Source organism: Nannobrachium achirus (genome assembly GCF_963921795.1).
Source record: "Nannobrachium achirus genome assembly, chromosome: 7".
Classification (NCBI taxonomy): Eukaryota; Metazoa; Chordata; class Actinopteri; order Myctophiformes; family Myctophidae; genus Nannobrachium; species Nannobrachium achirus.
Window position 1 is genome coordinate 20,180,439 of NC_137816.1, and position 14,334 is coordinate 20,194,772.

Below are 14,334 nucleotides of genomic sequence, written 5' to 3' on the forward strand. Positions count from 1 at the left end.
TGGTAACATGTGAAACACAGACCTCTGTGACCAAAGCTGTCCAAAACACACACAGACCATCAGCCCTACAGTCAGAAGAGACAGGCCTAAACCACCTGTCCTATGTAGACAGCCAGCATTAAATCTGAAGATCAAAAAGAGAAACGACAACCAACTGTAGCACCTGTTACTTTGGCAAAGCACTGCATTATATCGTCGCTGTCAGGCAGAAACCATGTAAGTCTAGAGCTTGCCACTCTTCCCTACACCAGTTCGCGTAGCTCCCGTCCCCCCTCCTCCCCATTCGTCTTCCCCGTCTGTCACCATACAAAAACACTGTCACGATGCAAGATGTAATTGTAAAGAAAATCATTGTGATTAACAAATTAAATGTGGTTTTGCCATTGAACGTTGGAACATTATGAATAAGAATTTACCGTAACCTTTAACAGAGTTAAAAGCATGAACCAAATGGACCCGTAAGGTGGTCTTTGCAAATAAAACGTTTGAGAACCACCCATGTCTTCGATGCATTATTTAAAACTACAATATCTATCTATCCATTTTCTTCAAGAATAGATAGAAATATAGGCTTGCCATTAAAGTGACCCACTATACTAAGGAACTTTCCCATCCAGAATGCCATCATACCTATCTCTGCTTGTTCCACATAGAAATGTGAGCACAGGGTTGCATCATGCAACAACACCTCTCAGAGCTGGTTGGGGACTGATGCCTTGATCACAGGGAAGTTTCTCAATTCACTGTCCTAATGAAGTGAGCATGACTAGATGGATGGTGTGGCTGGGGTTATGGCTCCATAGTGTTACTTCTTGAACGCAAATATGTAAGGCATAGTTTTCTCTGTCTTAGGAATACAAATAAAGTCTGTGATTTCTTTCACTTGTCAGATGAATTATTCATTCTGTGTTGGTCGAAGTTCAAATCAAACGTGGGGCTCCGCTGGAGGGCAAGGGGCCAGGAGACATAGGAGGGAGGAGACCTTGAGCTTTCTTGGAGGAGTGGTGTAGATGGGGTATCATGCCTCCTCTGCCTCCTCTGGGGCCCACAAAGGCTGGCTAGGGGAGGGAAAGGCCGGACAGAGGAGCATCCTGTTGGGGCCACACTCTAACAGAGTCTCCTTGATTGTCTGGTTCTCCCTGGTCGCTGCCTGCCACACCACCTCCAACTCCTCCTCTACTGACCTGGAGATGAGAAGAGGATAACAAGAAGGGAAGGGAGGGGAAGTTGAGAAGAGGACAATAGACAAGTAAGTTTAGTTTGTGGATGAGAGGGATTTGATTAATGAGAAAGATAGAGAAAAAGAAAAATACCAGGAGGATTAGAAGTGTTGAGTATATCTGGATCATTTTATCTCATTAGTCTGGTGAAAATGAATGGGACCTCGGTCCGTTTAATTCGGCTCCCTCCTACACTGGATCTCAGCTTTTCAATTGCTGCCACACACCGCTGCTGTTGCTGGCAATTAAGCTTGCCTCCCCCCTATAGTTCACCAGACTAATACAGAGATCTCCATACATAGGCATGGAAGGGACACACTGTACAGGTAATGTACAGTACCATAGGTATTGCAAAACCAGATGGGGCATGCATTCCCAACTTGCATTGTTCCATATAGGCTGGAGCCCGACGGGAACCTGTCTAGAACCTAGTGTCTAGTTGAATTAAGTTGTCAAAACAAAAAATTGTCATCCTTTTCCCAGATTAAATATTCATTCGAAGTTTGTACTGTAAATGCACATAATATGTGGAAGCTGTTATCTGGTTTTGCACACGTCACCATTAATAAAAAAAAATATATAGCATGCATAATATCAGGCCTTTGTCATGCCTGACATTAACATTAATGTATGTACCCAGAGGAGGTGAAGAGGAAGGTTTAATTAGTTGATAATATCACAGGCAAAGAAAAGGGCTCTGTTGTTATGAATTATTAATGAGAAGTGAAAACATATTGCATTAAAACTCATCTATAGGCATAAACAGCTACCTCCAGCAGTGAACAGTTCAACTCCTCAGCACATTCAGCAAATGTGAACATGATTACTTGTAAGCCATGGTCTACTTGCATGGTTCTCAACAGTCCAAGCTGTGAGCTTCCCAGCTGCATGCTTGCAAACTTAGAAAAGAGTTAATTATTTTCTGTAGAATAGGATCTTATAAATACTTTAATTGACAAAGAAAACAACGAAAGGGGGATTTAAGTTTACATGAATTCCTCAGCGACATCAGTATTCAATCTGAGACGCCTTTTCACACAACAATTTTTACTAGAGAAAACGACAAAATAAAATGTCAGATATTCCGTCTGTTTAGACGGCATATCAACATAACAGCGTTTTTGGGGGTTGAAAACAGAACGTGAAACCACCTTCACTTTATAATATTTCTGCCTCTTTTAAAACATGTACAGTAGTGCTATTAAACTGTCACAACGTGCATAATAATATTACATATTTTAATAATGTATTCAATATTTACACCATCTGAAGCTATGTGCCTGCAACTTGAGCAGCAACAGCAACAACAGTAGCAGCACAGTCACAACGACCGATCCTATAGCCGGATTTGTGTATGTGGCATGTGCATTTATGTCTATCACCACCTCCATCTTTGGCTGTCGCTTTGATTTTTAATATCAATTCCTCTCCCTAAACCACACTGACCCACTTTCTTTCGCTGTCTGTCTGTCTGTCTGTCTCTATCTCTCTCTCACACACCACACACACGCACGCGCACGACACACACACACACACACACACACACACACACACACACACACACACACACACACACACACACACACACACACACACACACACACACACACACACACACACACACACACACACACACACACACACACACACACACACACACACACACACACACACACACACACACACACTTTCAGTTGAATACATCGTCTTATATGGGTGTTGATCATTGTCTGCTGTCTCTTGGTGGCCTTAATGAGCTCTTTAGGGCAGTTGTGTTTGGTTGGTGAAGCATATGAAATACGTACTGCATGGATGCTAAAGCATCAGAGAGGATATTCTCTTCCAATCCAGTAACTGATGATAACTTAGTGGCAGGAGCTGAGTCACACAACGCCTGCTGTTTAGATAATAATGTGATGTCAGGACGACTTTCATCAAAATAAAACGTTTAAATTGGAGCTGTGTAGGAGCATGAGGTCGAGGTGGGTTTTGTGAGCACTTGTGAGTAGGAGGAATAGGCAAAACTAAGCATTTATAAATACTAAGGCACATTGACAGCTGAGTATTACTGTAGATCAGGGGTTCTCAAACTTTTTAGGCCGTGACCCCCAAAATAAACATATTTGAACTGGGGACCCCACCCTGACAAGCACTTGGAATTGTAGGTAGTACATATAATGTGACTTGGTTCCACAGATACATTTGCGAGGCGTTGTGAGCATGTACCGGTAGATCTGCTATTTTCACAATGTTCGCCTCTTGCTGACTTTTGGCCAGTTTGGTATGTACTGGCAAAATATAGTGCACAGTGTCAACATAGGGTTAATCGAGACACTGAGGCCGGGGTTGGCAGCAGTCACCGAAGAAATGTCTTATCTGTGATCTTTCCTGTAGATCACCTGTAGCTTGCCCAAAAGAAAACAAAACATTGTCTCTTAATTACTCTCGGAGTCGCCTGGCTAGGTGAAATCCCTAGCCGTATGTCATATGAGACGACAGGTACCCCACGATATCCCACCTTGTCCCTGGGACTGTCTCCACTCCTTCCGTGCTGATAGACATTACTTATGACCTATGCTGACCCCATACCACATTTATCATTTTCACCCAGGATGTTCCCACCTATGTACCAACATTGAGACAATAAATAGGATCGCTCATCTTTGTTCACTGTCATTTGCCATTCTCGCTTCTGACCCTGATCATGATCAGTTTGGATTCAACTTCTTGGATTAAACTTCTTTGATACACTTGACCTTCAACTTGTTCTGAGTTTGTCTTCTTCATGATACACGTCTAGTATCTAGTCCTTTGTGAATTTCCACCACAGGTATTAAAATGGTCTTGAAAGTCCTTAAATTGTCACTTTATACATTTTCAGATACCCTGTATACACTTAAACTGTGTGTTCTGTGTTGGTTTGTTTACCATTGAGTGAGATTTTTTTTAACAATAATTACAATAATCATCTGGGGACCCCACAAAATAATTTGGGGACCCCAAGTTTGAGAACCACTGCTGTAGATGATAGGCGTGGGCTTGGCAAGAATCAGCTGATGCTCAAGCTTGACTATGACGTCCTGCCAGAACTAACGCTATGCTCTATGAATAAATTGTAACAGACCTTTTCCAGAGCTCATGGCTTTGGACATACACGGTTTCCACCCGTCAGCAATGATATATCATGTCTAACAGGCTGATTGACAGCATCAACCAGTCAAGAGAAGATTGCCATTAGTTGTGATTGGTCGTGCTGGTAAGGAGGCGGAGGATGCTATTGGCTTGGCTGGTCCAGGGAGCACATGGGAAGTTATTTGACACCAGACAGATAAAAACCATTTGGGACGGGATTGGTTTTCTGCCTCTCATAAAGACATCAGTATCGACCCAACATGGCTCTACGATGGCTGCCCACTCTGTCACAGTGCACGCACCCAGGGGCGTCACAGGGTTGGGGGGGAGAAGTGGGACTGAGTTACTAGGGCCCAAGGTGGAGGGGCCTTGGTTATTTTATACTTTAGCTATTGAAAAATATCAGGTATACAAGCTCACAGCACGGCACCAAGTGCCACGCTGCGAGTAGGGTGGCCACCAAAAAGACCTCAGAAAGGAGGACACTTTTCCGGGGCGAGCTGTATTGGACCCCCAAAATGATGTAGGCCAATTTAGTCACGGACCCTTTTCTCAAAATATTTTGTGCCAGCCAAGGACCCACATATTATTCCAGATTTGTACACTTTTTGAAAAAAATAGATCAAGCTCATAGCTTGTAGATCGGCTATTTCGAATAGCCTATAGTGTAAAATAATTTAAGTGGTTTAAACTTAGACTGGTAGTGCCCTTATTTATGCATCCAAAGACCCTTCATGAATTATGTTATTTTATGATGGGCCTACACTGTATATAAATAGTTTTTTTGCACTTATTCTTGGGTTAAATTGTCCCATTAGAAATCGAATCCACGTGACTGGCATATCAGAAATAATATAACAGAGAGAGGGGAAGAGAAGGGGAGACTTGTGGATATATGGGTAGGCTACTGCTGCAGCTGCAGTTATTTTGTTCACAATTGGGGAATAGGCTAGGGATCCGACGGGGGGAAATAAGACGAGAGGAAAACCTTCAGCACATTGAGTCATTGCCTGTCAGGCAGTCAAAGCATGTCATTGCGTCCTACCTACCCAGCTTCCCTTTGCTGACATCAACCCGTTACACACAGGACACAGCAGTGCAAAGTGCATAATAATAACCGTCAATTCTGTGCTTCTTTATTAACTTATTGACCTTGCTCCATTGGCAAAATTTTGTTTCATTTCGGCGTCTTTGGGCAAACCTTGACGTCGGTTTGCATCTAACAAGCGTGGGAGGACCAACTCTAGCGTCCAGTGTGTAACAGTTGGGAACGAGCGAGCACTAAACAAAATGCATTCACATAGCACGCGACACACTGCGGTGCGGTGTCGCGCTGTGACCGTGAGCTTGTATATCTGCTATTTTTCTATACCAATGAATAGGCTGGCTGCAAGCTGTTTTAGACCAAAGAAACGTGAGAATTACCGTGATATGCAAATAAGCAGGCTGGCTGGCTGATAGTGGCACTGCACTGGCTGCGCAGAGTCAGACCTGTATTCTAACGGGAGATTTACAAAAGCCGGACAATAATGCGTCCGGCCACAGGTTGAGCTGGGAGGAGGACAGCAGGGTCAAAAACCGGACTGTCCGGCCGAAATCCGGATGTATGGCCACCCTAGCTGCGAGCTTGTAGATCTGCTATTTTTGAAAAGTCGTGAAAATGTGTGCAAATCTTTGATTATATGTATTTTTTAAGTGAACATTTGTAACTCAAATTTTGCTTCTGGGGGGTCCCTGGAACTAAATATTATATAAAAAGACGACTTTATTTCACGATTTTTCAAAAATGGCAGATCTACAAGTTGAGCTTGTATATCTGCTATTTTTCAATAGCTAAAGCACAAAATAATGCGTAATAATGCATTCCCTGCTGTCTAAATGGGTTAAACCCCCTCCCCCTATGAAGAACATTCATGGGGGGCCCGCAGTGAATCCTTGTATCCAGGGCCCAGAATTTGGTGCGACACCCCTGCACGCAACGCACGTTAGTTGATAGCTTCAGCCTAGATACAAGCCTTGAAAATCGATAAAACATTACCTAATGTCATCAATGCTCACTTGAAGTGGGATCTTTTCCTTCTTTTTGTTGTCTATTTATCGTGATATATGGAAATGGAATAGTTTTTGCTTTTGCAATTAACACATCGACTGCCCACCAGGTGGCGCCAGTCATCCCCTCTGAGTGCCCCCATAGCACTTCCATAGAAGAATACGAGGCCCTGTTGCGTCAATGCATGCGTGATGGTCACATGAGCGCAGACAGGATGTTATTGTGTAACTTACTGTATGGGCTAGTGTTGATCATAGCTGTTCACTGCCGATCAAAATTTGGACATTTTGCCGCACGCGGCCACAGTTTTAGCCATAAAACAAACATCGGAGATAAAGGGCTTTAAAGATGGGGAAATGCATTGGAGTATACAGAGAAAAACGCGCGATGCTCTCAGCGTCGACTCGAAGCGACTAGCGGCTAATGGGCTACATCCAGGCGTAGCCCCGACCTAACAGTGAGATATAAAGTTATACTGTAATTACAGTAAACGCGTCCAACGCGCCGTGGGCCTCCAGCGACATCAAAGAAATTGTCGCGTAGACACCTCGTGGGCACCCGCTGTGTTAAATAAAACAACGTTTTTTTGTAATTGCTGATGTGTGTGTGGTACAGCTATCTAATCTATACTTCTACACAGAAAACCTCTACAGGTCCATTTGGTTACATTTGTACACTTTCATAATTAGTGTGGTTGCACAAGGGCATCACACTACTAGTACTAGTCATAGAGTTATAAGAAGAATAGAGGACGGACAGCCCCGCCCCCAGCCATTCACTTCAATGCAAGTGCTCAGTGGCATTTTGAAGCACACAGAAGTAGCTGAATCCAGGTGCATTCTGGGGGAAATTGGAACATAATTATGTGCCAAAATGTTTGACGTCGAGACATAATGATGTCATGAACGACGTCGACGTCCATTGAACCCTATTGTAGACCCCAACGGCGCGCTCTTATGTTCGTGCATGTATGTTTCACCCCGCCTGAAGTTCCAGCTTTGGCCGGTAGGGCGGCCGCTTCAATGTTTACAAGCCGTTCTGGGGTCTTGGTACTAGTGCTACTTTCTTTCTAGATAAACCTCTAGCCAATCAGGAAGCAGCATTCTCGGTGGCATCACCATTATAGAGTAAATCCATTGAGCTCAATGGGGGAGTGATGCTAGCTTGAGGATTGGTCAAGCTTTACATGACTATTTGGCTATCCAGATTCAGATTCAGATTCAGATTCAGATTTCTTTATTAACCATTGTGTAATACACATAGGAATTTGCTTTGGCATACTGCATTTTTGCATTCAAATCAATTTTTTCACATATAACATAAACAAAAACAAAAAACAGACAAACACAAAAACACCGACAGAACGCAACACGTAGTCACCACAGCAGCCATGGGCGGCGCTATCTTGGAGAACCTGCGCAACAATTCAGGGCGATCAAACAAAAAACAACAAACATACAGGTTGACAAACAAAACAAACAGGTTGACAAACAAAAACAAACAAGAACACAGGAGGGGAAGCGACCGCCTTCCTTGAAGAGCAGATTCAGTATCCAGACATTAAATAGGAAACTACAGTCGCAATTTCCCAGAATTGCATGTTTCTAGTTAAATGAACACTCCAGGATTTTACAGTTCACTGTGTACAGTACAGTATGTAATTTTGGGAAATTGCGAGTGTGGTTGCCTACGTATGTAAAGGCTGGATAGACAAAATGTCATGTGAAGCTCGACCAATCCTCAAGCTAGCACCACTCCCCCACCACTCTCCCATTGAACTCACTGGGCGTCCTCTATAATGGTAGACATCACCGAGAATGCTGCTTCCTGATTGGCTATACCGAGAACTAAATGATGACCTCACGCGTAGCCAGGCTTTACTCATCTGCGAAGAGAAAAGCCTGGTGACAATATAAGGCAGAAAGCGTTCAACTTCCGCTGTGTGAGCTTCCCCGGAAGTGAGCTTCCCCGGTTTTCCCCCAACGTAACTTCTGTTAAACGCAGCACTTCCGCTAGAAATCTTGGAACCAACCGGAAGGCATTGTCTACAGGGTGCACTTAAGTGTTTTTCAAGGGTTTCCCCATTGGATGATGTCACCGGATGCTGCTTCCTGATTGGCTACGAGTTTACACAAAATTGTGTAGAACTATAGTGTGGCTGATTAGTGTGGTTGCAACCACACTAATCAGGTAGTGCCTTTATTTGCAATGATCAGCACAATTGATGGCAATCTACCAAAATACAGCTTGAAACACTTTCTTTCTTTCTTTCTTGGTATGGGGCTGAATGAGGCTGGCCACCAAGGTGAGCAGAGGGCTGAGGATAGATTTCAGCACGAAGGACAGTGCAAAACACTGTGTCAGTTGATGGAAGGTATGTGCCTGTCAACTTGATGCGACGACACCTTTGGTCTGATTGGCAGAGTCCTGACAGCTATGGTCCGATCAGCCAAGAGCTACCAATGTTGCTGGATCTCTCCTCAGTTTGAGCTCATTCCCTTAGTGGAGAGATGCAGGATTTGTCTTTAAGCGACACACATTGTAGCATTATGGCTTAAATAGCTGATATGGTTCACAGAATGAATTGTTCTTTCTGTTCTTTCTTACTTGCAGCTGGTGCTTGGACTACAAAAACCTGGGAAGAATTTATATTGAATGTTTGATCTTCCTCCTCCCCGCTTTTAACTTTCCCCCTAATAAAACTGTTTAACAGAAACAACCACCTCTGTTGGTGTCAGGCAGCACTTCACAAAATGTGGGGACAAATATGGTCATGGTCATTACACACATACCCCTTTTCCACCAACATAGAACTGGTTCTTTTCTCTCTGCCTAATTTAGATCCAGTTCAGAGTGTTTCAACTGAAAATAATTGGTTCCAACCCTCGGTACTGAAACAAAAAATACTTAGTTTTTAACTTGCCCTGAACTGGCTATTTATATTTTTACTGTGTTCCCTCCACTAGAGTTCCAGAAAATTGTACAAAATATGTAGCATTGAAGAAGTTCTGGTACCTTGTCGTGATGGCCTAGCACTAGCCCTAGCCTAGCCCTTCCTGTTCAAGTCTGCTGCTGCTGAGCAAATCAAACTAAGCTATGTACTGTAACACTGAACCGGAAAAGGAAACAGGTATGTCTTATTAGAATCTGGGATTCATGCAAAGAGGCGAGGGTTTAAACAGTTAAAGCATCTATCTGTATTAACACATAATCCATAATTCATGGGTCTCTCTCTCTCTCTCGCTCTGTGTGTGTGTGTGTGTGTGTGTGTGTGTGTGTGTGTGTGTGAGTGTGTGAGAGAGAGAGAGAGAGAGAGAGAGAGAGAGAGAGAGAGAGAGAGAGAGAGAGAGAATGATTAACATAAGTGAACATCAGCACTATGAAAAGGTTCAGTGAAAGTATATTCCTCAAGGCTAGCCACTGCAGACACAAACCCTCTCTCATGCCCAGAACAGTGGTTTGATGGATGAGAGGTTGATAAAGCTTTGCTTTAAGACGGTATATATAACAATAATACTAGACACTCAAGCTCACATTTGTTACCGTAGCTCTAAACACACACATTCTAAACTCATACAGTAGTTATGCTTTACACTTTAGAGACATAGATGAAGAAGCTGTACAATGAGTGAGCAGGTAGGCATGTTGTTATTTATAATTTAGGATTCAATCTATTTACTGAAGAAGAGAAGAGCTCCAGGAAATGAGGCGAGAGCCATTCCTGAGGCGATACTGAGAACTCAGGATGCTGTGACAGCAGGACAGAAGGAAATACTACAAAGAAGAAGAAAGAGCAACAGGGAGAGACAGCGGGAGGAAAACACAGTGTGTTAGGTTTGTGTGTAGGTACAGTATGTTAGGTATGGGACCCCCACCTACTCCTAGGAAGCTGTGCAGCGGTCAACAGTAGAAGAATGAGGTTGTACTGGGGAGCTTCCAGTGGTCAACATAAGTCTGTGGTTGTGCTAGGCAGCTTCCAGTAGCCACCTAAGTCTTGCTCCTAGATGCGACTGTAATTTATGTAACTGTAAGTGCAGTTTTGTAGTAAAACAGGGGTCTTCAACAGGGGGTCCTCAGAGTTACTACAGCGGGGGCACCAAATCTTTGTGTGATAAGAACTTTGTTTTTACATTAACCAGTTGAACCCTATAACATCCCTATTCTGAGGAGGAATTTAGCCAAAAATAGCAGATCTACAATCTCACAGCGCCGTAGATCAGCTATTTTCGGCAAAGAGGTTTGGTGTAGAGAAAAAAGACCAGACCAAGAACAGAGTGAAAGTTTAAATGTCTGAAATATCACATAAAATCCAACATGCACTGATGATAGTGCTGTCAAACAAGTCTATGAAGCTATCTATGAAAAGTTTAATCTGTATAATTTTATACAGTATGTATTGGGGGTCCCTGCTTCCTCTCTCTCTCTCTCAGCTAGGTGGTCCTTGGCAAGAAAAGGTTAAAGACCACTGTTGTAAAATATAGTCAAGTTGCCATTCCGGATTCACAAATCCATTCCAGCAGTAGAGGGCAGTGTAGAGCATAGCTATGTGTTCAGTTGTGTGATGTTGCAGTGCAATGTGTGATCATATTGTGTAGTCTTGGTATTAACTCATACAGTGCCAAACGACTTTTAGATCAACTTTCTCACTATGGACTTCCCTGCCAAGCGACTTTGGGCGACTTTTACTTAGAAAAAAAACCCAAAAAAAAAACATTTTTTTTTGAATATATATATATATATATATATATATATATATATATATTTTTTTTTTGTACCCCATTAAATCTAGTAAACATGATTTCAATCGCGATTTTGCATGTTCCACCCCCCATACAACCCCATCTTTCAAACATGGCAGCCATGTTTGTTTACATCTGAAGAAAACATAATGGCTATTTTCTCAAGAATGCCTGAACGGATTTCCAATCTGATTTTTTTGTTTGAAAGCTGTGAACAGCCTGCACAAACATGGTGCATGATCTGTGCATGGGCGTGCATGATCTGTGCACTATAAATTACATGGGAGTCTATGGAGATTTTCTGGCAATAATGCCACTCGAGGGCATATTTAATTGGCAGTAACTGAGTTGGTTTTCTGGTGCCTAAAAATCGTCCATTAATTTTTCCCATAGAAATTTACAAAAATGTTTATATAAATTACTTCAAGCTTAGAATCAAGCCATCTAGAATCCTGGTGAATCACGACCATAAAACCTTTGATTCTTTTATTTTATTTTTTGAAAATCGCTAGACAAAGGGTATTTATTAACACATCTCCTGCATCTGGGACTAATGCAAAGACTCAGGTTCCCATGATCCATCGGGAGATGACGTCATCCGAAAAATCAGTTTGTCCGCTGATTTTTCGGATGACGATCATCTCCCGATGGATCATGGAACTGAGTCTTTGCATTAGTCCCAGATGCAGGAGATGTGTAAATAATTACCCTTTGTCTAGCGATTATTCAACCAATAAATTAATGGCCATATATGGAGATCTCTGTGTCAGTCCTTGTCCTTTTTATGCCATATACGGAGATCCATCATCAATATTAAGCCCATATCTTGGAATGCCCATTATATAAAATACTGGTTGAATCTGCATTTCCCCATTTAGCTTCCTTGTCTGTCAGTTTTTTTTTGCATTTACCCATTCAAGTCAATGGAGAAAATCTATTCACTAATAAACATATATATATATATATATATATATATATATATATATATATATATATATATATAAATTAAACTGTATATAACGTATCTCTTAGCAAAGCAAGCGCACGATTCCCGATGAAGCTGGTCGATTTGACATTATGGCCCACGTGCGTGCCACTAAAACTGTGGGAGGATATACTATAATCTGGTTGCCCTGTTAGGGCAACTACACTGAAAATGGATATACCTTGGTTTCTTCTCCCACATTGTGTTTTAGTCAAAACAAGCTTCTTTCAATGGACCATAACCAAAGAATGGATCGTCGGCGTAGCGGTTAAAAAAAAAATGTTTCCGGGTGAAAGAAGAAAAGATTGTTGGATGTTACAAACAACGTGTTTACACATCGTGTTCACATTGTGTGTTCCGTGTGTGTGAGGAGAATTATATATATATATATATATATATATATATATATATATATATATATATATATATATATATATATATATATATATATATATATATATACATACATACACACACACACACACACACACACACACACACACACACACACACACACACACACACACACACACACACACACACACACACACACACACACACACACACACACACACACACACACACACACACACACACACACACACACACACACACACATACATATAAATTAATTTACATAAATCAATTCATTCTATTCCGTTAAACTGACACCTTTTCCAAGGACTTATTAGGATTTTACAATGTACAATACAGCTGGTGGTGAAATTCTTTGGTTGCACAAGTTGCATGGTTTACACGGCTGACCTGGAGAGAAGAGCATCAAACTGGTCTATCTGCAGCACCAGTCGTTTGACTCTCTCTCCTCTCAGTAGCCTGTAATTGGTTTGTGTTATCAGTGTCACTGTGACCAGCTCTGCATATCTGCCTCACTCTCTCTCTCTCACACACACACACACACACACACACACACACACACACACACACACACACACACACACACACACACACACACACACACACACACACACACACACACACACACACACACACACACACACACACACACACACACACACAAACACACAGCCCCCCCCCCCCCCCCCCCCCCATCCTACCGTTTGTGCTGCAGCAGGAGTTGCAGAGAGTCCTGTCCGTCTCTCAGCAGCGTGTGGAGGTGTTCTATCTCTCTCTGATAGGAGGCTGCTCTCCCGGTGAAGTCCTCCTCTTGCCGCCTCAGACGCTGGTCCAGTGCTCCCACGCTGGACGTTGCCTGCCGCCGGTACAGCTGCAAGGACACCAGTGGGGAGGAGGGAGGGGTGCAGACAAGAGAGACACAGTGCAGTGATTCAACGGAGCGATCCCACAGCCGCAGCAACTTAGAACTACTAACTGTTGTCGTCAGGAGACGAGAGAAGGACGGATGAACAGAGACATGCGACTGTTGGACCCCAGGGAGCCTACGGCTTAAATATTGATGTTTCCAGCGGTTGAAAGGGACAAAATCAAAAAGACTGGCAGAAGGAGAGGAGAAGAGGAGGGCGCACCAGAGACAAGGCTGTATAACGTGTTTTGTGTCCGTCACACTTGTCTCTGTGCATCCACTATCATGAGAAGACAAAAAGCGGACAGACAGACAACAGGAGGATAAACAGAGGACAAACAGACTGGACAGAGGCATACCTCTGCTTATCACATCATGCGTCCTATGTCCACCTCTTAGACTGTCACAGTGCAAGAACAAGAGGAGGACCGAGACATTCGACAGAGCAATCTTAAGCTGATATCCAACACATATTCTCCACCTCTCAGCTAAGCTGTTACAGAGCAGAAAGACAGAGCAAGTAGAGGATGTCCCTGAGCTAGCTGTTGGACAGACCTGGACACGGACACACACACACGCACGCACGCACGCACGCACGCACGCACGCACGCACAAACACACACACACACACACACACACACACACACACACACACACACACACACACACACACACACACACACACACACACACACACACACACACACACACACACACACACACACACACACAGATGTATACAGTATGCTGGTGTATGGATGTGTATCTATGCTGCGCTGAGAAGGAAGTGTTTACTTGAACATCGCTACGGAGACGAGTGGAGGAGAGGAGACGCACTCACTGACGCAAGGTTAGCATCCACAATCACTTGTGCAGAAACGCACATGCGCGCGCGCATGCACGCACGCGCACACGCACACGCACGC

The 14,334-nt window shown here is 43.1% G+C and overlaps 1 protein-coding gene across 1 annotated transcript in view; it reads right to left on the reverse strand.

Annotated features, from left to right (window-relative positions):
- Window positions 1-731: 731 nt before the first annotated feature.
- Window positions 732-14,334, reverse strand: part of cep89 (centrosomal protein 89) — a 92,201-nt gene continuing 78,598 nt past the window's right edge. Inside the window, exons 19-20 of the mRNA XM_080730103.1 lie at window positions 13,203-13,372; window positions 732-1,184 (exon numbers count right to left, since the gene is read on the reverse strand). Of these exons, the coding sequence (XP_080586229.1) occupies window positions 1,019-1,184; window positions 13,203-13,372 (336 nt within the window). The 3' untranslated portion in view covers window positions 732-1,018. The remainder of the gene's footprint in view (window positions 1,185-13,202; window positions 13,373-14,334) is intronic.